This window comes from Rhinatrema bivittatum, chromosome 6 (genome assembly GCF_901001135.1).
Source record: "Rhinatrema bivittatum chromosome 6, aRhiBiv1.1, whole genome shotgun sequence".
Classification (NCBI taxonomy): Eukaryota; Metazoa; Chordata; class Amphibia; order Gymnophiona; family Rhinatrematidae; genus Rhinatrema; species Rhinatrema bivittatum.
The window spans coordinates 331,461,105-331,483,698 of NC_042620.1; the positions used below are offsets into that span (position 1 = coordinate 331,461,105).

General features: G+C 44.2%; 1 protein-coding gene across 2 annotated transcripts in view; it reads right to left on the minus strand.

Moving 5' to 3' along the window:
* Window positions 1-22,594, minus strand: part of ARHGEF9 (Cdc42 guanine nucleotide exchange factor 9) — a 372,437-nt gene that overhangs the window by 154,618 nt on the left and 195,225 nt on the right. For both annotated transcript variants that reach the window (XM_029607691.1, XM_029607692.1), the window contains one exon: window positions 8,731-8,910. In XM_029607691.1, coding sequence (XP_029463551.1) covers window positions 8,731-8,910 — 180 coding nt within the window. The remainder of the gene's footprint in view (window positions 1-8,730; window positions 8,911-22,594) is intronic.

Sequence of the window (22,594 nt, forward strand, 5' to 3'; positions counted from 1 at the left end):
GGCCGCAGCCAAGTTCCTGCCGCAGGCCCTTTAAAACCAAGAGTGATGTGCGCGTGCCTAGGGAGGGGTGCGGCGCTGAACGATGGCGTCTCTCTGTGGGCCACGCGGAGAGGCCCGTCGCGGAACACAGGGGCTTGTTGCAGTAGCTGGAGCACCGGGGTGTCCAGAGGACGGAGCCGGCGGCCCACTGCCACCAGGAACTAGACACTGGATTCAGCAATGGAAGGTGAGAGGGCCGGGCCGCGGACCTGCTGCGGCCGGCACACGCAACAATAAATCATTTGATGGAGACCCCCGACTATTTTTGTCGCCCTTCTCTGGACCACGTCCATCTTGTCTCTGTCTCCTTTGAGATACGGTCTCCAGAACTGAACACAATACTCCAGGTGAGGCCTCACCAAGGACCTGTACAAGGGGTTTATCACTTCCGTTTTCTTACTGGTTATTCCTCTCTATGCAGCCCAGCATTCTTCTGGCTTTAGCTATCGCCTTGTCACATTGCTTCGCTGCCTTTAGATCGCCAGTCACTATCACCCCAAGGTCCCTCTCTTGCTCCGTGCACAACAGCCTTTCACCCCCATCACATACAGCTCTTTTGGATTACCGCACCCCATATGCATGACTCTGCACTTCTTGGCATTGAATCTCTGCTGCCAAATCTTCGACCACTCTTTAAGCTTCCTTAAATCAAGTCTCATTCTCTCTACTCCTTCGGTGTGTCCACTCTTTTGCAGATCTTAGTATCATCTGCAAAATGACAAATTTTACCTTCTATCCCTTCCACAATATTACTCAAAAGATGTTGAACAGGACCGGTCCCAACACCAATCCTTGCGATATTCCACTTATCACTGCTCTCTCTTCGGAGTAGGTTTCTTTTACCATCCACGCTGTCTTCTGTCTATCAACCAGTTTGTAATCCACGCACCACTTTGGCACTCACTTCCAGCTTCTCATTTTATTCATGAGTCTCCTGTGTGGGGACCGTATCAAAAGCTTTGCTGAAATCCAAGTAGATCACATCGAGCGCTCTTCCTCGATCCAATTCTTTAGTCATCCAAAAAAAATCAAGATCTACAACCACTAGTACTAGAAGATGAACTACGGAAAGAAATATTCCCTGTTCCCCAGTTCTAGCCTTCTGGTAATCTCCTAACCCGAAAAAGACCACTAAGAAGTAAGCTTCTAACAGAAACTCGGAAGAAGATGGCGGACAACCTTGCAAGCTCTGCCAGCATGTACAACAGAACCCTACAGCTAGCCACAGGGAGGGGCCATTCAGCATACGGGGCTCACATTTATGTTCCTCTATAAATGAGGTATACATGATCCAGAGGAAAAAAAATTTGAAAAGGGAGGCCAAAATCAGCGAAACAAGCCAAAAAGGAGAATAAAGATTCACAGACAAAGATCACGCCCTTAAACACCACAGAAAGGAATTTTAGACGTACAGGACAGAGCTCTCCATGTCAGAACATTTCCACAGCCGGGAACCACAAATATCTTTCTTTCACAAGGACTGAACTACAAATTGGCATCTCAAATGCATAAGCAATTGAGCTGTTTTGTCCCCCCTCTGACAGGCTGATCATCATTGCTCCGCTTAACGCTTTGTAGATGAATTAATGACATTTCCTTTTCAATGGGCTGCCCGAGCTCAGAGATGCACAGTGCTCCCTCTTTCCACCGGAATATTCTCTGCCTACGGAAAGACATTCCACGAAATGTCATGGGAGAGAACGGCATAAATATGGGTTTTGTCCTCCCTGTTAGCGGAGTTCAAATGAACGGGTTGTGATACACAAGAGCGCACGCTGCGCTACAAGAATGCCTGGGTCGGGGGGGTCACAGGGCACAGAAATGATTTTAATATTTAAAGGGGTAACACTCAATAGCCCATGTCATTTGTAATTTATCGTGGGCGAACAAGCCAAGGGGCAAAACAGTCCATGTGCAGATGAAAATCCGATGCTTTCCTCCCCTCCTAGGTACATCTCTTTCTAGTCTAGCTAAAAGCACCAGAGCTAGGGAAGCCCACGTGTGCCTCGAGCCACTCCCAGGACAATCTTAAGACTGGCCAATTAACTCACTAAACTGCTTTCAAAGTCATCCCCCCTAGATTTTTATTGAAAAACTATTTTTTGGGGTGTTTTTTTTTAAGTAACAAACAGCAGCAAATTCTTAACGTGAAAAGATTCAGTCTCCACGGCACAAAATTCCAGTTCGACAGGATGGAGGAATCTGTAAGCCGTCCACACCGAGACAAGGACCGTGTGTACTTTTTTTTTTTTTTTTTTTTTTTTAACTCGCTGGGCTTTGCTCCGGTTCTCAAGGCCAAGGACTTTCGCTTTAAAAGCTGCTGCAGGCACAAAGCCCGAGCAGTCACGCGCGCCGGGCTTTGTCAGCGGGAAGAAATCTGCTGTAAAATTGTGTGCGTAGAGCTGAAAAATGCAGTTTCCACCTGCTCGTTACCTCCCTCCTTCGGGCACGTCTTCTCTCACCGTGGCTAAATGGACGCGCATTGCGGAACGCCATCTGGACATCTAGCTTCATGGGGTTGGGGGAAGGGTATTTTTCAGAAGGTCATTTAATACAGGCAAACTTTTTCACCCATGTAGTAGTTACATTTACATGCTTGAAAACTGCCCTCCCAAAAAACAGATTTTACTTTCATGTCTTAAAGTTGAACTTGCCAACAACCATAGAAGCATAAGAGGAACCTTAAGCAGTGAAACCAACTTGAGCCCCCCTCCCGGCAGCTTCTGTGTGGGAAGGAAGAAGAAAAGATACTGCACTCATTTCATGTTTCTACCCCTTCCATCCATGGAGTTTCTGCTCAGACAGTCAAAAGCAAGTGGCAATTGGAATCTCTAGACAATCGTAGTTTTAATGACAAGGACGCCCCTGTAAAATTGGGTTTTACACATGCAAATGCACTTTACCCCTGTAAGTAGGCTTCTAGAAATCGCTACAATATAAGCCATTGAATTGTCGGCAGGTTTTACCTGCTTAAGTGCACGTTACACGCGTAAACGGCTTTTGGAAATTGCTACCATAGTAGTTACATTTACATGTGTAAACTCTTTTGCAAATTACCCCCTTTGTATCCCTGTGCCAGTTCTCTAAGCCATCCAGCCCTAGTGTTGAATGACTCCCATATCCCTGGGCCAATCTCGTCCCATTACTAAGGAGGGAAGTGGACTTGTTAATAGAGAGAGAGGGAAGCTTTACTACCAGCAATGGACCATATCCTTCTAGTATTAATCAGCAAGGATACTGCAATTACTAATTCATTCATTACATTCAGTTACAAAGACATTTCATATTCTGCACTAAATACTTTTCTCAAGAAGTTATTGCAGGGTGGGGCTGGAAATTTAACTCTGCAGCACAGAGAGCTCACTGATTCCGACGATATTAACGGGATCTCTTGAAGGAAACAGAGCTGGAGTCAACAAAAGTGCTTTCTATGCAGTGAGTTTGTTGTAAATCTGACTGCCTTAACTTACTGTCGAAGGCTTACTCTGAGGAAACAAGCCTTCAGTTTGTTATAAAAGAAGTTTGTTATTGAGAAGGACACCATGGTGATGGTGCACAAAGTAATGCAGAAAAGAGTATGCCTTTCACGGCTGATCATCGTCAGAGGAGAAAGCTGGAGATCATTTCACATCAAAATGAAAACCCTCTCTTAAACTGCATTTATTAATGGATGCAACTACATCAGAGATTCCCAAACCTGTCCTGGGGACCCCCACAGCCAGTTGGGTTTTCAGGATAGCCACAAGAGTATGCATGAGATAAGTTTGCATACCATGGAGACTTGGTATATGCAGATTTATCTCATGCAAACTCATGCACATCCTGGAAACCCAGTTGGATGTGGGATCTCCAGAGCAGGTTGGGAAGCCCTGAATAACACAGAAAGATCCTGAAAGCAGATTACTGATGTCACTGATCACACCATTACGACATCCTCCTTGCGCTATTTCCTTACACAACTGGAAGAGTTTCACTTGTATCAAATTTCTGCTCCACATTTAGAACTAAATGGAAATGAGATGGCTGTGGGTGAGAAGAACACAATACAAAACACTGCCACGTGGATGTTAGTAACACTGGGCATACGAGCTACAACACCCCTAACCAACATGACAATTACATCCATAGTGCGGTAGGAACCCAAGATGGACTGGTGGGATTTCTTTTTCATAGGGTGCAAATACCTGTTTCTACTGATGGGGGAGAGCAGTCTGAATCTCTGTTATAAAAAAACAAAACGTCTTGAGGTTCCCAAGGTGTTTGACAAACTTCTCACAATCACCATAGTCTCGCTATACACTCCATCCAAAAGCAAGTCAGGAAATCTATGCAAGTCACTTCTTACAGAGGAGAAAATAAATAAACTAGAACCACCTCAATCTTCTACTTCACACTATATACCTGTATTTCCATTCCAAGATGTCAGATCAATGGGAGAGTTACCTGAATGCCCAAAGCAACACTTGGCAAGTTCCTTGGTCGCAGGTGAAGGTAGCAGTTGGATTACCAAAACAGCTGTACAGCATCCCAAAGTTCCCATATCTTGATGCTCTTTCACAATTCAGATGGGCTCTCTCCGTCAGCTTGCCGGTAAGACACCAAGGCAATTGCAAATAAAGCAACAAGAGAATGACATTGATCCAACTCTCTTGAGAGAAACTTTAAAGCTCATCGCTATCTCGGTTGTTTCCAGCGAACCTCCACGTAACATTTCTAATGCCTTTTCAATCTAGACTCTCCAGAAGTCAGCTTTTCCTGCTTAACAGTATCCAAGGCCAAGCCAGTCACTCTTCACTAACCAAGAGGCAACTCTTCTACTGCTTTACAGTATCAGAGGTCCTGCAGGTCATTCCTCGCTCCTCTCCAACCTACAGGCAACTCTCCAGAGGTCACGACTTCTTTACAATTTTAGCAGTCCTGCAGGTAATGATTGAGACAATTTGTTGTTTCTTCTTTTTTTTTTTTTTTTGCATCCCCCTGTTTGACCTCTAGAGAGCTCCAACCTACAAGCAACTCTCCAGAAGTCACCTTCTACTGCTTTACAGTATCAGGAGGTCCTGCAGGTAATTCCTCGCTCCTCTCCAACCTACAGGAAACTCTCCAGAGATCGGTCCCTGCAGCTTTTCATTCCTGGAGGTCCTGCAGGTCATTCTGCGCTCCTCTCCAACCTACAGGCACCTCTCCAGAGGTCACCTACTGCTTTACAATTTTAGCGGTCCTGCAGGTAATTCCTCGCTCCTTTCCATTCTACAGGCAACTCTTCAGAGGTCACCTTCTACTGCTTTAGTATCAGAGGTCCTGCAGGTAATTTCTCGCTCCTCTCCATTCTACAGGCAACTCTTCAGAGGTCACCTTCTACTGCTTTAGTATCAGAGGTCCTGCAGGTTATTTCTTGCTCCTCTCCAACTTAAGAGATAACTAAAGTAAGATATTCAGAGCTGAAAAATAAAATGTTGAACTGAAGTATATAGAGAAACTGTCTGATAGTATTGTGTGCTTCCTGCAGGATTACAATAGAGGGAAAAGCAGGCGTTACATTCTTGTGTTTTAGAGGCTGATCCAGCGAGATGCTATGTTGGCGTCATGAAGGCATTTCTTCAAATAGAGGACATAATGATTGAGACAATTTGTATCCCCCTGTTTGACCGCTACGGAGCTGCCAGAATGATGGCTGAGGAAGACTGGTCTCATTCTAACCTAATCTACTTCATCGCTAGGAGATAAGCTCCCAATTAACTTACATTTTTCTTTTTCTGCAGAGCAACCATTATAGAAAAATTCCCATTTTAACTGCATTGTGGGGTTTGTTTTTTGTGTGTGTGGGGGTTTTACAAAATTTTAGTGCCTGGACCCTCCCTCTTTAAAACAGGCAGGGGTGGATCTGTTACAGTCCCAGACTGAGATCAGCCTCCTTGCTCACTACTCAGCATAAAATATTCTCTCTTCCGTGAGCAGTGACATGGGTGCTTCGTCTCCTGTAAACACAGGACATGGACACGGACACAGCGATTGGAGAAGCCACCGAGATTTACCCGAGTCCTTTGTCATTTAAAGCAGTGGTCCCCCAACCCTGTCCTGGGGGCCCACCAGCCAGTTGGGTTTTCAGGATATCCACCATGAATAGGCATGAGAGAAAATTTGCATGCATGGCCTCCATAATATGCAAATTTTCTCTCATGCATATTCATGGTGGATATCCTGAAAAGCCAACTGGCTGGTGGGCCCCCAGGTCAGGGTTAGGGACCACTGATTTAAAGTGTAGCCCATGGTGTGCAAGACTTTCCTACCCAGCTGGCAATAGTGCGGTATCTTTTTGTACCACTAAGAACATAAGAACATAAGAACATAAGAAAATGCCATACTGGGTCAGACCAAGGGTCCATCAAGCCCAGCATCCTGTTTCCAACAGTGGCCAATCCAGGCCATAAGAACCTGGCAAGTACCCAAAAACTAAGTCTATTCCATGTAACCATTGCTAATGGCAGTGGCTATTCTCTAAGTGAACTTAATAGCAGGTAATGGACTTCTCCTCCAAGAACTTATCCAATCCTTTTTTAAACACAGCTATACTAACTGCACGAACCACATTCTCTGGCAACAAATTCCAGAGTTTAATTGTGCGTTGAGTAAAAAAGAACTTTCTCCGATTAGTTTTAAATGTGCCCCACGCCAACCTCATGGAGTGTCCCCGAGTCCCTCCACCATCCGAAAGAGCAAACAACCGATTCACATCTACCCGTCCGAGTCCGAGTTTGTCCTTTCTTTGTAGTATGCTAAAGTTCTTTACAATCTAGTGTGCAGTAGTTTTTCCCCTATCATTTGCATGAGGTTTAGGGAAAAAGGTGGGTAATTCCATGGTCTGATTGAGATGGAATTGGGAAACCACTTTTGGTAGGAAGGATGGGTGAGTTCGGAGAACTACCTTTTGGTGATGAAATTGCAAATATGGAGAATAATTGACCAAGGCCTGCAATTCACTAACTCTTCGTGCTAATGTTACTGCAACCAAGAATTCCACTTTCCATGTGAGATATTTAATATGTGCCGAGTCCATGGGTTCGAATGGGGAAAGCATGAGCTGTTCCAGAACTATGTTGAGAAATAATGCACATGAATTCCACCCAATGAAGCATCAGATAGGTATTACTCAGTTACAGATAAATCGATAGGTTTATATCCTTCTGTTAATCCCTCTCGAATAGGGATCGATCTGTATTATTTACCAGCTATATGTACTCACCAGCTATATGTACTCACAAACTGGGATATCACCAGCTACGTGGCGGCTTTTTTCTTTTCTAGGGAGATTCGGCTTCAGTTAATGGAGTTCTTGTTATTATTTTGAGATTTAACAGAAGATTTTACAGTTTAGCTCTCCTCTGATCTGAACTTTTATTCTGTCAGGCTCTTTTTACGCACACCATACCTGAAACTTAATTTTGACCTTTTTCTCCCATGGTTTTCCCCGTTTTCCTCTCTAGCCACACAATTAAAGGAAGTCTGGGATAAGCACAGAGGACTCCTGCTTATGAAGACGTGATTAACTGGGCTCTATGGCCTGCACCAGAAATGGAGCTGGATGAACCTGGAGGCTTATGCTTTTATGTTATTGAGACTGGGGGAATTCTACATTTCCATGATTTGACCTACCCATTCACTGCATTCCTTGCATTGTATTAAGCAGATCACACTACATAGCATTGTAACGCACAGGGGGAAATACTGTTCTCCCATTATCGTGACCTTTCCCCGGCATCAGTCGGAAGCAAATGCCAAGCCTGATCTTGGATGTTAGATACCAATGGGGGATCTGTAGTGCCGTTCTTCTCACACACACACATGCAGAATCAGCAACATGGCACAAAGGAATGGAACGGAGATAAATAAGTCTCTCTTTTTTTCGGTGACCATCAGAGAGAAAATGTCACTGTTACATAACCTTTCTCCCTGGAAAATGAAAAATAATTTACAAGCCTTGCTACCGTCTCAGGAAAGCTGCAAGGAGCGGAGCAGCTAGAGGTGCAACAGGCGAATCCCTGGTGAAGGACTGAGAGCTATCACGAGTAAAGACGTCTTGTGGACTGGAAGCAAAGCTACAGGAAGGCATATTTCCAGGGTAATGTCCTCACAAAGGCACAGGGAAAAGGTTGTACGGACGTTACTAAGATTAATCTCAACAAGACTTCTACCGCTGTAGCCACTTGCGAAGTTTACACAGTAGGACTTCATCTCGAGTGCCCAAACTTCCTCAGTAATTGATTTAAATATTTAAAAAAAGCATACGTGTTGGCTGAGCTTATTTCTGTGCTAGATATGAGCATGGTGGTTAAAGCCATCCTACAATGAAAAACCAGAGCAAGCAACAAAAGCTCTCCTGATCTCCTGAAGCCACAAAACAGCAACAGGTAGAGAGACCGAGTACATATAGCTGGTAAATAATACAGATCGATCCCTATTCGAGAGGGATTAACAGAAGGATATAAACCTATCGATTTATCTGTAACTGAGTAATACCTATCTGATGCTTCATTGGGTGGAATTCATGTGCATTATTTCTCAAGTACATGGTAATAAACAAGAGGAAGTCTTACCAGCTACGACTGGTAAACATGGCTGAACATGGCAGAGGACAGAGAGTAATAAACAGACAACATTAACTTAAAACAATGGAGAGAGAGCTGAGACACTCACCCTTACAAAGCTGGCGGGAAACCATCCTTCCTCGTCGTCGATCTGACCCCACCACCAGTCTTTATTGGAAGCATCCAGGACCTTGATGACGTCACCTGCTTTAAATGCCAACTCCCGGTTGGCCATGGTGACGTGATCCCATACTGCCTCAGCACTTACAATAGAACCACCACTGATCAGCTTGAAAAAAAAAACAGAAAAACAAAAGCAGTTTAGAGATGCTTCATCCAGAAACAGTACCAGCACATCAACCGTGCAACACTAGTACACGTCAGTGAACATCAAACAGTTATCGAGTCATTTCTAAGACAGGGGGTTGGGGAGGGCTAGGTAGTCTGCAAATCTCAGCTTACTGAGCTACTCATTTACAGCGCTTTGCTTCCCCCGGCCTTCATGTAAATCCTGAGTATTAGATCGGTTCGTTGGCGCTGTACAATTTCTAGGTGACCACACGTACCTCCGGCTGGGGAAACAGAGTCTGACTGGAATAAGGCGTTCCGAGAGAGACATCTGCATGCGTCTTCTGCTCTGAATGCCAATGCCAACTTTAACTTGACCCTTTCTGATTTTCCCCCATCCAAAGGCTTCATTGCTCTTGCATGTCAGCCATTTCTGCACTGCCTGGCCGTGCGACCTCTCTCACTACTCTCACGGCCATTTTATCTGGTGTGTGCCGCTGAGGGGGATGGTGGAAAGGCCATCTGGAACCCCTGCGTTATCTTTTTCTCATCTTGAGAAATGATTCAGCGGAGAGCTGCCTGCTTGCGCCCACAAACAGAGCCCTCCACTCACGACGGGACAGTCACGTCCAAAATTTACACATCTGGCCGAAATGGATCCTCTGCCTGACTAGGGCTCAAATTCAAAGTTCAACCAGGGCAATACCAAATGGTGTCAGTAAGTCAGTTTGCTTTAGTGCACTTGTGAAATCGCCCAAGACTTTTATCTGATTTATCTAAATGCTCAAGGTGCTTGCACGACAAGACTCTGATTTCCTGCAATCCTCTGGAAAGCAAAGAATTCCTCGCAAATAACTGTGCGCAGGCCAAAAACCGCGTGAAAAGGCTTCCACCAGCTCCCTGGGCTTTTTCTAAAACCATTTCCTTGCGCGGTTTTGCTTTGGGTGAAATTTCTTTTCTTTACACAGTCTCCAGGAAGCGCCAGCCTTGGGCGGTTCTGCCGCTTTGAAATCGTGCAAGCAGGCAAACAGGCCTCTGGCCTCTTTTTCTCTTTAATTTTTTCCTCACCGTTGCCAAGTCTTTAAATTGGACCTTAATTCTGAATTCATGGGTTCATGGCTGCGCACTTCTGATTTATAACAGGAGCAGACCCCAGTGGGGTTTGCATAGGAAGCCACGCTGCAGACGGACTACATCGTCGCGTGGACGGTGCTGGAAGGGAGAGGCTACCGTTCAATACCATCCCGAAACCAGATACCCGTTCACCCCCTGCAGCGGACAGTGTCGGATCTCCCACCAGTAACACACACAGACAGGTTGCAATGGAGACAGGGCAGGCTAAGCTATCTCACGCGTGTTCACTGTGGCACTTCTGAAACACCTGACTGACTGGGTAGAGAAACACTCACAGAGAATTAATTCCATTTCGGAATAAGGGCCTCCCCTCCAATGTAACCTGGATGGACTCCCCCACCCCTCCCCCACTTAACAAGACTCTAGCAGGCGACCTGAGCCATCTTTTCGCCACTGCTCATCGGCACAAGGCATAAATAGAGGTCACTGGTGGCGCTGCTATACAATACGAGGCTTGCATCCCATTATACAGTGTGCGCTGCGCTGTCGCCTCGGCTGCAAACCATTAATGACATCCAGATCAATCCATTTGCCCAGGCAGGAGAATGTTTGCAATAACTGCTTAGATTATCAGCATTAGGGAGCGGCGAATCTGTCAATGCCCCATAACGCAGCTCATTCTATCCTGGTTAAGGGGACCCATTCCTGAAGGGCTCACTGTGGCTCCGTTCATCGAATGCTGCTGGTAAAGCTACTTCACGAATAAGGCACAATGGGTTCCACCTTCAAAACATTTATCCAGAATAACCCAGGTTCTAGCCAGGTAAATCTTACCCCTACATAATCCCTCCCCCTCCCTTTTCCAGGTAACATTATTTATTATTATCCACATTTTTTTTCATTAGTCCCCAACATCAGCTAATTCTGTCTTTTATTTATTGAATTGTCATATTTTATGTTGTATGTTTTTATTTTATAGATATTTATGCTGTACTCCACTCTGAACTTCGTTTTCGGAAGTACCAGAATATAAGAATGAACAGAGAAAAAAAGAAAATACATTTCTAAAACCACCTCTCCCAACAAACAAAACACACACTTTGAAATGTCTGTATACCAATGCCCGAAGTCTAAGAAGTAAGATGGAAGTGTGTATACCAGTGAATGGTGAGATAGACTTAACTGGCATCTCAGAGACATGGTGGAAGGAGGATAACCAATGGGACAGTGCTACACCAGGGTACAAATTATATCGCAATGACAGAGAGGAGCAACTTGGTGGGGGTGTGGCGCTTTATGTCCAGGAGGGTATAGAGTCCAACAGGATAAACATCCTGCATGAGACTAAATGCACAGTCACATCTTTATGGGTAGAAATCCCTTGTGTGTTTGGTAAGAGTATAGTGATAGGAGTATACTACCATTCTCCTGGCCAACATGATGAGATGGATGGTGAAATGCTAAGAGAAATCAGGGAAGAAAACCAAATTAGTAGTGCAGTAATATTGGGAGATTTCAATTACCCCATCCTTCTGGCTTCCTTTCTCACTAAAAGAGTCCCCTGGAGCCAAATCCTTGGCACAATGGCAGTACTGATGCTGGATTAGGCATCAGTACTGCCATGATCTTCATGAAGGATGACTAGGGCACCTCTAGGTTAAAGCACTCTTAAGCTTTAACCCGTATCCTCTATTGTATTTCTTAATTATTTCCACCTTTACTTCCTTCCAGCTATATAAGCTTCCAAGTTCTTTACCCTTGTTGAATGTAACTTGCCTTATTCATTTCTTTTTGTTTAATTTTCTTCAGTTATGCTACAGTTATACCCTTGTTAAATGTAAACCGATCCGATATGGTTATTACTATGAAGGTCGGTATAAAAAAGTGTTAAATAAATAAATAAATAAATAAATAAATAAATATTGACTGGGTAAATGTAACATTAGAACATGCTAGAGAGATAAAGTTCCTGGATGGAATGAGTGACAGTTTTATGGAGCAACTAGCTCAGGAACCGACAAGAGAGGGAGCTATTCTAGATCTAATTCTCAGTGGAGACCAGGATCTGGTGAGAGAGGTAACAGTGGTGGCACCACTTGGCAATAGTGATCATAACATGATCAAATTTGAATTGTCAGGAAGGGGGATATTAAGTAAATCCATGGCTCTAGCACTAAACTTTCAAAAGGGAAATTTTGACTAAATGAGGAAAATATTTAAAAAACCCCAAACCTGAAAGGTGCAGCTACAAAGGTAAAGAGTGTGCAACAGACATGGACATTGTTTAAAAATATCATGTTAGAAGTGCAGTCCATATGTATTCCATGCATTAAGAAAGGTGGAAGGAAGGTCAAACGACTGCCAGCATGGTTAAAAAGTGAGGTGAAAGAGGCTATTTCAACCAAAAGATCTTCATTCAAAAATAGTAAGAAAGATCCATCAAAGTAAAATAGGATAAAGCATAAGCATTGGCAAGTTAAATGTAAGACATTGAAAAGACAGGCTAAGAGAGAATTTGAAAAGAAGTTGGCCATAGAGGCAAAAACTTATTAAAATATATCCGAACCAGAAAGCCTGCGAGGGAGTCGGTTGAACCATTAGATGATTGAGGCGATAAAAGGGGCACTTAAGGAAGATGAGGCCATTGTGAAAAGACTAAATGAATTCTTTGCTTCAGTGTTTACTGAAGATGTTGGGGAGATACCCGTTCCAGAGATGGTTTTCAGGGGTGATGAGTCAGATGAACTGAACCAAATTATGGTGAACCTAGAAGATGTGATAGGCCAGACTGACAAACTGAAGAGTAGTAAATCACCTGGACCAGATGGTATGCATCCTAGGGTACTGAAGGAACTCAAAAATGAAATTTCAGAACTATTTCAATTAATTTGTAACCTATCATTAAAATCATCCGTTGTACCTGAAGACTGGAGAATGGCCAATGTAACCCCCGATATTTAAAAAGGGATCCAGGGGAGATCTGGGAAACTACAGACCGGTTAGCCTGACTTCAGTGCCAGGAAAATCATGGAAACTGTTATAAAGAATAAAATCACAAAACATTTAGATAGACATGGTTTAATCAGACACAGCCAGCATGGATTTATGCAAGGGAAGTCTTGCCTAAAAAATCTGCTTCATTTTTTTGAAGGAGTTAATAAACATGTGGATAAAGGTGAACCGGTAGATGTAGTGTATTTGGATTTTCAGAAGGCGTTCAGCAAAGTCCCTCATGAGAGGCTTCTAAGAAAACTAAAAAGTCATGGGATAGGAGGCAATGTCCTTTTGTGGATTGCAAACTGACAGGAAACAGAGAGCTGGATTAATGGTCTGTTTTTACAGTGGAAAAATGTAAACAATGGAGTGCCTCAGGGATCTGTACTTGGTCCGATGCTTTTTAATATATTTATAAATGATCTGGAAAGGGCTACGATGAGAGCGGTGTTCAAATTTGCAAATGATACAAAACTGCTTTTCTGTGCATTTTTCCGGTGCCCGGAGAAATTAGCACCTACCTTTGGTTAGGCGCTAATTTCTGAAAGTAAAATGTGCGCTTGGCTGCACATTTTGCTTTCTGAATTGCATGGGAATACCTAATAGGACCATCAACATGCATTTGCATGTTGTGGGCGCTATTAGGTTCGGGTGGTTGGATGCGCATTTTGAACGTGCTATTATCCCTTACTGAATAAAGGGTAAAGCTAGCACGTCCAAAACGCGCGTCCAATCACGGGGTAACAGAGCGCTCCACTGGATACAGTGCGCTCCACCGGATTCAGTGCGCTCCACCGGATACAGTATAGTGCGCTCCACTGGTCAAGCTGTTAGATTACAGTCACCTTGTACAGAAGTTAATAATGGCGTAGACAGGGGTTATTTGGAGGATATATGGCAGCAGATATGTGGCAGATATATTTATTTATTTATTTATTTTTAGTTTTTTTATACCGATTTTCCTGCATAAAATGCATATCAAACCGGTTTACAATGAAACAGAATAAGCAGGAAGTAAAATTCCTTAGTCTAATACATTTAAATGTCAATAATGAAATAATTTTAAACAAAGCTTTAAACAAATATATGGCAGCAGATCTCCAGTATGAAGCCAGTCCTCTGTAGAGCAAGTTCAAGCTTCAGGGAGTTTATTCTATTCTATTCAAAACCATTTGGATTCAGCATTTGGGAGGGCCGAACACAATATTGAGAAGTGTGAGAATGGCTGGGCCTTTCAGTATATAAAAAGGGAGGTGGATATTTCAGTAGAGAGCAAGAGAATGAAGCTGCATTGTGGTCAAGTATCTAAGTTTGTCACTTATCAAAGTGCTATCAATTGGTTCAAAAGATAACATCTGTTAACGTTATCGTATTCAGTAACACCCCCTCTCTGAGATGTTGGGTGCGTCAGGTTTTTTGCAAAAAGAAAAAAAAAAGAAAAGAGATAGTTGGGAGCTTCTCAAGTGTTTCAGTTCTTGTGATTAGATACTACCATGCAGCACCACCCCAGAGAAGATGAGGGGACGGTACCTGAGACCTGCTTCTACAACGGCAAGCCCAGGTAGATAGCCTTGAATCCAGATTACACATCGAGTCTTAGTGAGAGAAGGGAGTGGAGATAACGTTGGGCCCATAGTTTTCCCTGACAGGAAAGGAGAAGAGTCGTGCAGGAGAAAAAGGTGAAGGAGGGAGAGGAGATGGCTCCAGGCCCAGGGCCGGTGCTTTCCATTAGGCAGGCCAGGGCGGTTGCCTAGAGCGCCAACATTTTGGGGGCGGCAAAATCCCACCCGGCACGAGAGCCCAAAGCGATGCCGTGCCACAGCCAACACTGCCAAAGAAGGCAGCGCTGTGCCAGAGCAACAGGAGGAAGGGCTGTGCTGGAGGGAAGGGGGAAGGCACACGACCTAAGGTTCACCTAGGGTGCCAAACACTTTTGCACCGGCCCTGCCCCAGGCTGCAGTGATTCCTGGCGGGTAAAAGAGACAGAAGCGGCGCTCTCTCTCTGGGGTGTTATCTTTTCTTTCTCCTAGGCTGGCCTAGCTTTGGCTCTCGCCTCTCAGAGCTACAGGTTTCTCTTCTGTCTGTTCCTAAGAGCACCGGCCACTGCAATACTCTTTCCTATTGGAGAGAAGGAGTCCTGATGACATCTGTGTGTTCTAGGTGGGGAATGGTGCTCAGATGGTGTTTGGGTACTTGCCAGGTTCTTGTGGCCTGGATTGGCCACTGTTGGAAACAGGATGCTGGGCTTGATGGACCCTTGGTCTGACCCAGTATGGCATGTTCTTATATTCTTATGGCCACAGCTTTCATGAGCTATTTCCTAGGATACAAATTTCCTGCTGAAAGGCCTGCTTTGTTGAACCAACCCATAGTACAAAATATGAAAAAAAGAAGACAGCCGAATCTTTTATTTCCTGGAGCAACAACTTCTGCCACGGCTGCACACTGAGGGTGGCCGATACAACTTTCAGTTCCTGCGCGTCAACAACTTGTCCTGTTGCAGTGTGCTGGGCTTCAAAGGCGAACGGATAAGTATCGCTTTTGTGTGCAACTAAGAAGCCTACGCATTTTGCATATATTGTTCGTAAGTGTGCAAAGCTCATGAAGAATTTACAAAAAGTAAAAACAAAAATGAATTTTGGACATTTGGTTAGAAGAGCGGTAAACGATGTGACACTTGGTGCTTGCATCTATAGCCCACTGTGTGCAAAAAAACAGCAGATTTATCCTGTGGCACGGGGAGTGCTCCAATACCACCTTTCAGATATATTTTAAGTGTATTTGGTTTCCTCAGGTATTTATTATTGCAGACACTCCATAGACCAAATGGGTGAAAGCACTGGGCTTAATCATAGTAATTGTGAAAAGTAGCTCCTCCCCTCTTTGCAGTCTCTCTCATAAGACTGTTGTTTTAATGAGCTCAAAGTAAAATTTGCACAGCTCTGCTCTGCAAGCCTATGAAGGCAATTATTAAGAATTTCCAATTATAAGATGCACACAGAGCTGCTCTCCAGGGCAAACCTCCACTTACCTTTACAAACAGCCAGCAAAAATGAGTGGCAGCTTGAAAGCTAAATCCAATTTACAATTTAATATTCACTTCCAACAGACGTGAAGCCAGCAGGAATGAAATCTCGACAGTGGGGGAAGTCATATCTGACGCTGGACATATTCATTTGTATTATCAGCGTTCACCAAATTGTTTTGTTTTTTTGCAGCTGGTTCAAGTTAAAATCCCAAAACCCTGATCTCTGGCAGCAAATCTAAAATGTTTGACAAAGGGGTAGAATCCCTATCCTGCCATGCACCCAAAATCTGGAACGCGGTACCACTACGCCTTCACCTCTCACTACAGGAAAAAGCAAAAGCTTGGCTGTTTAACCAAGTCTTTCCCCAGCTTGTTCGTTAATAAAGTATTCATGTACATTATGCCACGTCATTTATGTAAGGCTGATTGCACATCACACTTTAATGTATGTTGCTGCTAATATAAATGTAGTTTAAAGCGATGGTAATCTGCGGTCGGCCCATTCTTGGGGGGGAAAAGCAGAACATCAAATGTTTGACAATAAATAAGGAAGTTGCACTTTGATGTGTATTCTGCGCGCAAGATTTGCTCCAGCAAACAGAAGCTTCCCAGCACTGCAACTGTGCATCAAACCTGTTCATTGGCCTACTGCAGCCAGCTCCAAACCAGGACAAGCAAAGCATGGGAACAGTAGCAGCCAAGTTTTGCTCTGGTGCACAGATTGCCCCAATTTTGCATTAACCTTTTTTTTTGTTTCCTGCTGAAAACGCTGGAGCATCTTTACTGGTTAATCTAGAGCACCTTTTTTTTAGCACTGGTGATCTGGAACAGTTTCAATAAATCTGGCCCACACTGAGAAGCATGCACATTTAACTGGCAACATGTCGCGAAAGTACTGACAAGGCACCTTCCTGAAAGCAGTCAAACGGTGCAGCACAGAGCAAGGATGGGGCAGAGCAGAAGCTTGAAGACCAGCGATGACATCAACTGTCAACCACGGTGGAGATGCAGAAGGAATATTATTACAGCTTTACCCATCTCCCACAACGGAGCTTGCTTTGTTTTGTTTTGGGGAGTGATGCTGCTGAAATTTGCCATCCAGGGGCTGCAATAAAAGTTGGGGGTTTTTGTATGGGGCACTTCTGGGTATGATTAAGGTGATTGGTCACTTATGGTAATTATTATATTAGTATGTGCTTCTTTTAGAATATTTATTGAACCTTAACTGAATCCATTCCCTAGTAAGAGTAGGGAGTAAGATTTAGTTGGTTATTTGAGGTTTTATAATGAAATATCTACTGTAATATTTTGGTTTGCACTTTATTCATATTTTTTTATTATGAATTGTATTTATGATATTGTATTTTAATTGTATTTTATTATTCTGTTTGTAGATCGTTTTGGGTGTTCCTATTGGTTTCAATAAGGTAGGATATACAGTGACTATAGAAATTGTATACCCCCTTGCAAAATGTTCACCTTTGTTGTCTTACAACCTGGAAGTAAAATGCATTAAAACAGTGTTTGTTTCATGTGTCCACACATCCTACCCCACAACTACCAAGTGAAAAATGTGTTCCAGAAGTCCTTAGACAATGAAGTAAAAATAAAAACATGGAATACCTTGGTTGAGTAAGTATACAGCCCTCTTGTACTTCTGTAGTCGTCCTAAATAGTTAAGAGCTCTGGTGCAACCAATCATCTTCAAAAACACACTAAAGTGAATTGGCCTCACCTGTTTTAAACTGTACTGATTCACATAATGACAGAATAAATTCAGTACCTCCTGTTTCTCTCTGCTAGGAAATGCATTTCAAAGCAGACCCAACCATGAGCTCCAACAAACTGTCAAAAGAACTCCAGGACAAAGTTATGGAAAGACCCACATCTAGAGATTAATATAAAACAATTGCAAAGAATTTGAATATCCCTTGGAGCATGGCCAAGATGATTAAGAAGTGGAAGATGTACGGCACCACCAAGACCCTGACTAGATCAGGCCAACCCTCCAAACTGGATGACCGAGCAAGGAAGAGACCGGTCAGGGTGGCAGCTATGAAGCCAATGGCAACTTTGAAAGAGCTACAGGTTTCCATGGCCAAGGCTGGTCAAAGTGTGCATGTGAAAATAATATCCCAAGCCCTCCACAAATCTGGCTTGTAAGATAGATTGGCAAAATGTAACCCATTACTCAAGAATGCCCATCTTCAATCCCATTTTAAGTATGGAAAGGACACTTGAGGGATACTGTAGCTATATGGACCAAAGTTTTGAGGACCGACTAGACTAAAATATAAATTTTTGGCCTGAATGCAAAGCACTCTACTTGGCGCAAATTCAACAAAGCATTATCACCCAGAGAACACGACATCCTTACTGTGAAGCACGGTGGTGGCAGCATCATGCTACAGGGACGTTTCTTTTCAGCAGGGACTGGGGCACTTGACAGGATAGAAGGGACAATAAATGGAGAAAAGTGCAGGAAATCCTTGAGGAAAACCTGCTGCTCTCGCCAAGAAAGCTTAAACTAGGATGGATGTTCCCCTTTCAGCATGACCGCTTCCCAACGCTCACAATCAAAGCTACACTGGAGTGGCTAAGGAGCAAAAAGTAAATAATCTGTGGCATGACTTGAAGATCGCTGTCCATCAACGCTCTCTTAGGAACTTGACAGAGCTTGAAAGTTTTGTAAAGAAGAATGGTGTAATAGTGACAAATTTAGATGTGCAAAGTTGGTGGAGACCTATCCCAACACACGGCTGTAATTGCTGCCAAAGACGCCGCCACCAAGTATAGACTCTGGAAGATGGAAACTTATCCAGTTGTTGGATTTCAATTTTGTTTTTTTGATCTATCTATGCTTTGTACCTCATTGAAATATTTTTTACCCTGATTGTGTGTGGATAAGTATTGTGTGTATTGTGTGTGGATAAGTGGAAAAAAAATCTCATTTAAATGCATGCAACACAATGTTGCGTTCAAGGTGGTGAAGACTTCGACAGCCACTGTAAGTCTGAACAGAAATAGAAAATATAGTACATTTTATTCCCAGAGCCACAGAAAAGCATTAGAGGTGACAGGGCATAGAGTCTGCTGACATTTCATTATTAGTCACACTCTGGCCCTTCTAACATTCATCCTCTTAGGCCTGGATTTTCTAAGGTCGCAGACCTTAGAAAATCTGGCGATAACAGGGGGCTGGCCTGTGAAAGCAGGCAGCAATCGCACCTCCGCGGTGCTATCGCTGCCAGCTTTCGCACCCAATAGCGCCATCGTAAAAGGCGGTGCTATTGGGCGCGAAACTGGCGGCAAAAAGGGCCCTTATTTTTTCACCGTCAGCGACGTCTTTGTGACGTCCGCTCCGGTGCCGCCCTGACTCCTCCCCTTCTGGTGCAGACGCCGCCCAGAACCTGCCCCGATTTAGGTATCGCACGCGAAAAGTCCTTTTTCGCGTGCGGTCCCTTTTGAAAATGACCCCCTTAGTGTATGGTAGCCACCTCAACCACTTCCCTTTCCATTGCTGATGTACTGCACAAATGTACAACACTGTACAGCAGCAGACCTGCTTTATATTAAATATGATCGGAGCCAATGACTATTTCCCCATAAAAGTGGTTTGTCACAGAAGCCAGTGTTATAACGAATATCATACAGAAATTCCTTGGAAGGGGCAGCAGGGTAATATTTTGCTTAGTCATAACCAAGATTTCTTACAAATAGGTTTGTTGCTGGAAGGAACCATTGTAACAGTGGATCTATCAACTCACAAAACATCTGTATCAATAAAAAGAAAGGACCGTAAAGGCCTATCTAGTCTTTCACTTTTTTCCTAATAAAACGCTTGTCTTGGATCCTAGATGCTCACTGTTGATCTCAGTCTTCCCCTTCATGACTTCTCGATTAGCCCAGACTTTCTTGAATTCTGATACTGTTTTTGCCTCCACCAACTTCTCCTGGGAAAGCCGTTCAGCATCCACTAGCCTTTCCATGAAGAAGAATTTTCTGATATTACTCCCGAGTCTGCCCCCTGGAAGGCCCGTTGCGATTTATTTATTTATTTCACTTTCCATACCAGAAATAATTTTGCGAGATGCCAAGCCCCCTCTCACACACCACATGATATCCCGTCAAGGATGAAGGAGCCAGACGTGGAGAATGTATGCACCATTACAAAAACAGACTCGAAAAATGAAGACTGAAAAGCAAAGAAAAAAATCTGCAGGTAGGTAACTCCAAAAGGGAGGGAAAAATGCATCAGAAGAGAGAGGGTTGTTTGCATTTTTCCAGGAGCTGAGGTATTGAAATACATCTGCACGTTCATAAATGAACAGCTCGGGTGAGCCAGGGTGTTAGATCCCATTAAGAAACTGTGTTGCAGGAAGACGGCACAAGTGAATCGGTGTGAATTACATCTCAGTCGCTCTGCCGCCAGGACAGCACAAAGCAAAGACCTCAGGACATTTTGTGACTTCTTGTGATGGGTCCTATTGTCTTAATTTTCACCGTTCAGCGAAAAAAAAAATGGATGCATACAGGGAAGAAAGGGCAACACATACGTAAAATAACCCTTTGATGTCTTGTACTCAAATAAATATTACCTTGTCAACAACGTTCTTCAGTGATCACTTCTAAACCTTCACCTTTTTTGGGGAGGTAGGGGGTGTGTGAAATCTCTTCCTTTCCTGGGTTATCCTTTTCAAATTCTGGAAGTCAGAACTTGTTCATTGTTTCACAAAACAGATGCAATTTATGTTAGTCGCCGAAAAATCTGCATCTTATTCGTCTTTACACAACTGCTGTGTTGGCCTTCTTTTTAGCAGGTTCACAGTATGTGATCCTGGCACCCATTCAGCAAGAGATGGCATAAGGCCACCAAGCACTGCTGGTTGGTTGTGTCAGGGCAGAGAGCAGAAGGGTCGACGTCTCCAGACTGAAGAGACAGGCTGATGCACATCATGCCCTTCTCCACATGCTGGTTCACTCATAGGACGTCTGATGAAAAATTCATGTGCACATACTGGACACAAAGGATCTGAGTCAGCACAAGCATGAAACTTGCCAGCGTGAGCGCCAATTGCTACTGTCCATTTACTAATACAGCTCCTCTATATGTTCAGTACTTCTGAAAATTTATTTTCCTAGGGTAATGGAGAACGACATGAGGAAAGCCTTCTATGAAGAGTTTCATCCTACCAGTGAGGGAGAACCTAATGGCACACCAGTTTCTCACGTCCAAGAAGTTAATTCACAAAAAAAAATCCTTTTCCTTTATGTACGGGACTAGAATACCAATCAGAGAAGATTCACGGAGTTTCTTTAGTAACGTAAACATCTGCATGACAGGTGCTTAACTGAGATCATCAGTAGAAGGCCTGATTTATAATAAATAGAATACGATAGTTCATTAAAAAGTAATAGCAGCGGGGATAGGCATAGTTTTCCTGCGCCATTCAAGCTATCCAGTGCCTCCCCATTAAATGCAATGGGAAACAGGAACAATGCTGCACTACATTTATTTCCACATAGCCAGTCACACAAAAATACATTTGGGAAATTATGCCATTGAGCAGAACGCCACATTTTGCAGATTTTAAGGTGCAGAAACAGATGAGTTGGATTTTTGTACTTAACTTCACCAGAAGCTCCACAGCCCTTAATCTTCTGACAGAAGCATCATGTCACGTCAGCACTTCTACACATTAAGGGCCGGATTTTAAAAGCCCCGCACGCGTAAATCCAGCTGGATTTACGCGCACAGGAAGGTTACGTGCGCGAGTCTATTTTGCATAGGCCCGGCGATGCGTGCAAGCCCCGGGACGCACGTATGTCCCGGGGCTTTGAAAAAGGGGCGGGGCCTCCGGCACAGCAGCCGGCCAGCACGTACATGTTATGCCTGCCAGAGGCAGGCGTAAAAAACAAAATAAAGGTAGGCGGGGATTTAGGTAGGGCTGGGGGGCGGGTTAGATAGGGAAAGGGAGGGGGGGAAGGTGGGGGGGGGAGCGGAGGGAACCGGGAAAGCGATCGGGGCTCCCCTAGGGCTCGGCGTGCGCAAGGTGCACAAGTCTGCACCCCTTGGGTGCGCCGACCCTGGATTTTATAACATGCGCGCGGCTGCACGTGCATGTTATAAAATCAGGCGTAGATCTGCGCGCGCCGGGTTGCGCGCACAAATCTTTTTTTTTTTTTTTTTAATTTTTGCACGCGTAGCTTTTTTGAATTTTGCACGCGTAGCTTTTAATATCTGCCCCATTAAGTCTAAGGGCCTCATTTTCCAAGCCGCTCTCACGCGATAAGGGACCTTTTGCACGCGAAAAGTCCCTTATCGCGTGTGATACCAGGATGGGGGTGGAGTCGGCCCCGGAAGAGGAGGAGTCGGGACGTCACCGGGGCCGACTCTGCGCCGACGCCACGGACAGCAAAAAGGTAAGGAGCCTTTTCGCATCCGCTTTCGCTCCCAATAGCTACACCTCCTATGGTGGCGCTATTGGGTGCGAAACCGGCAGCATTTGCACCGCGACGGGGCGATCGCTGCCGGCTAGCGCAGGCCCGCCCCCGATTCAGCCCCCCTGCCCCTCACCTTCTAAAGTAT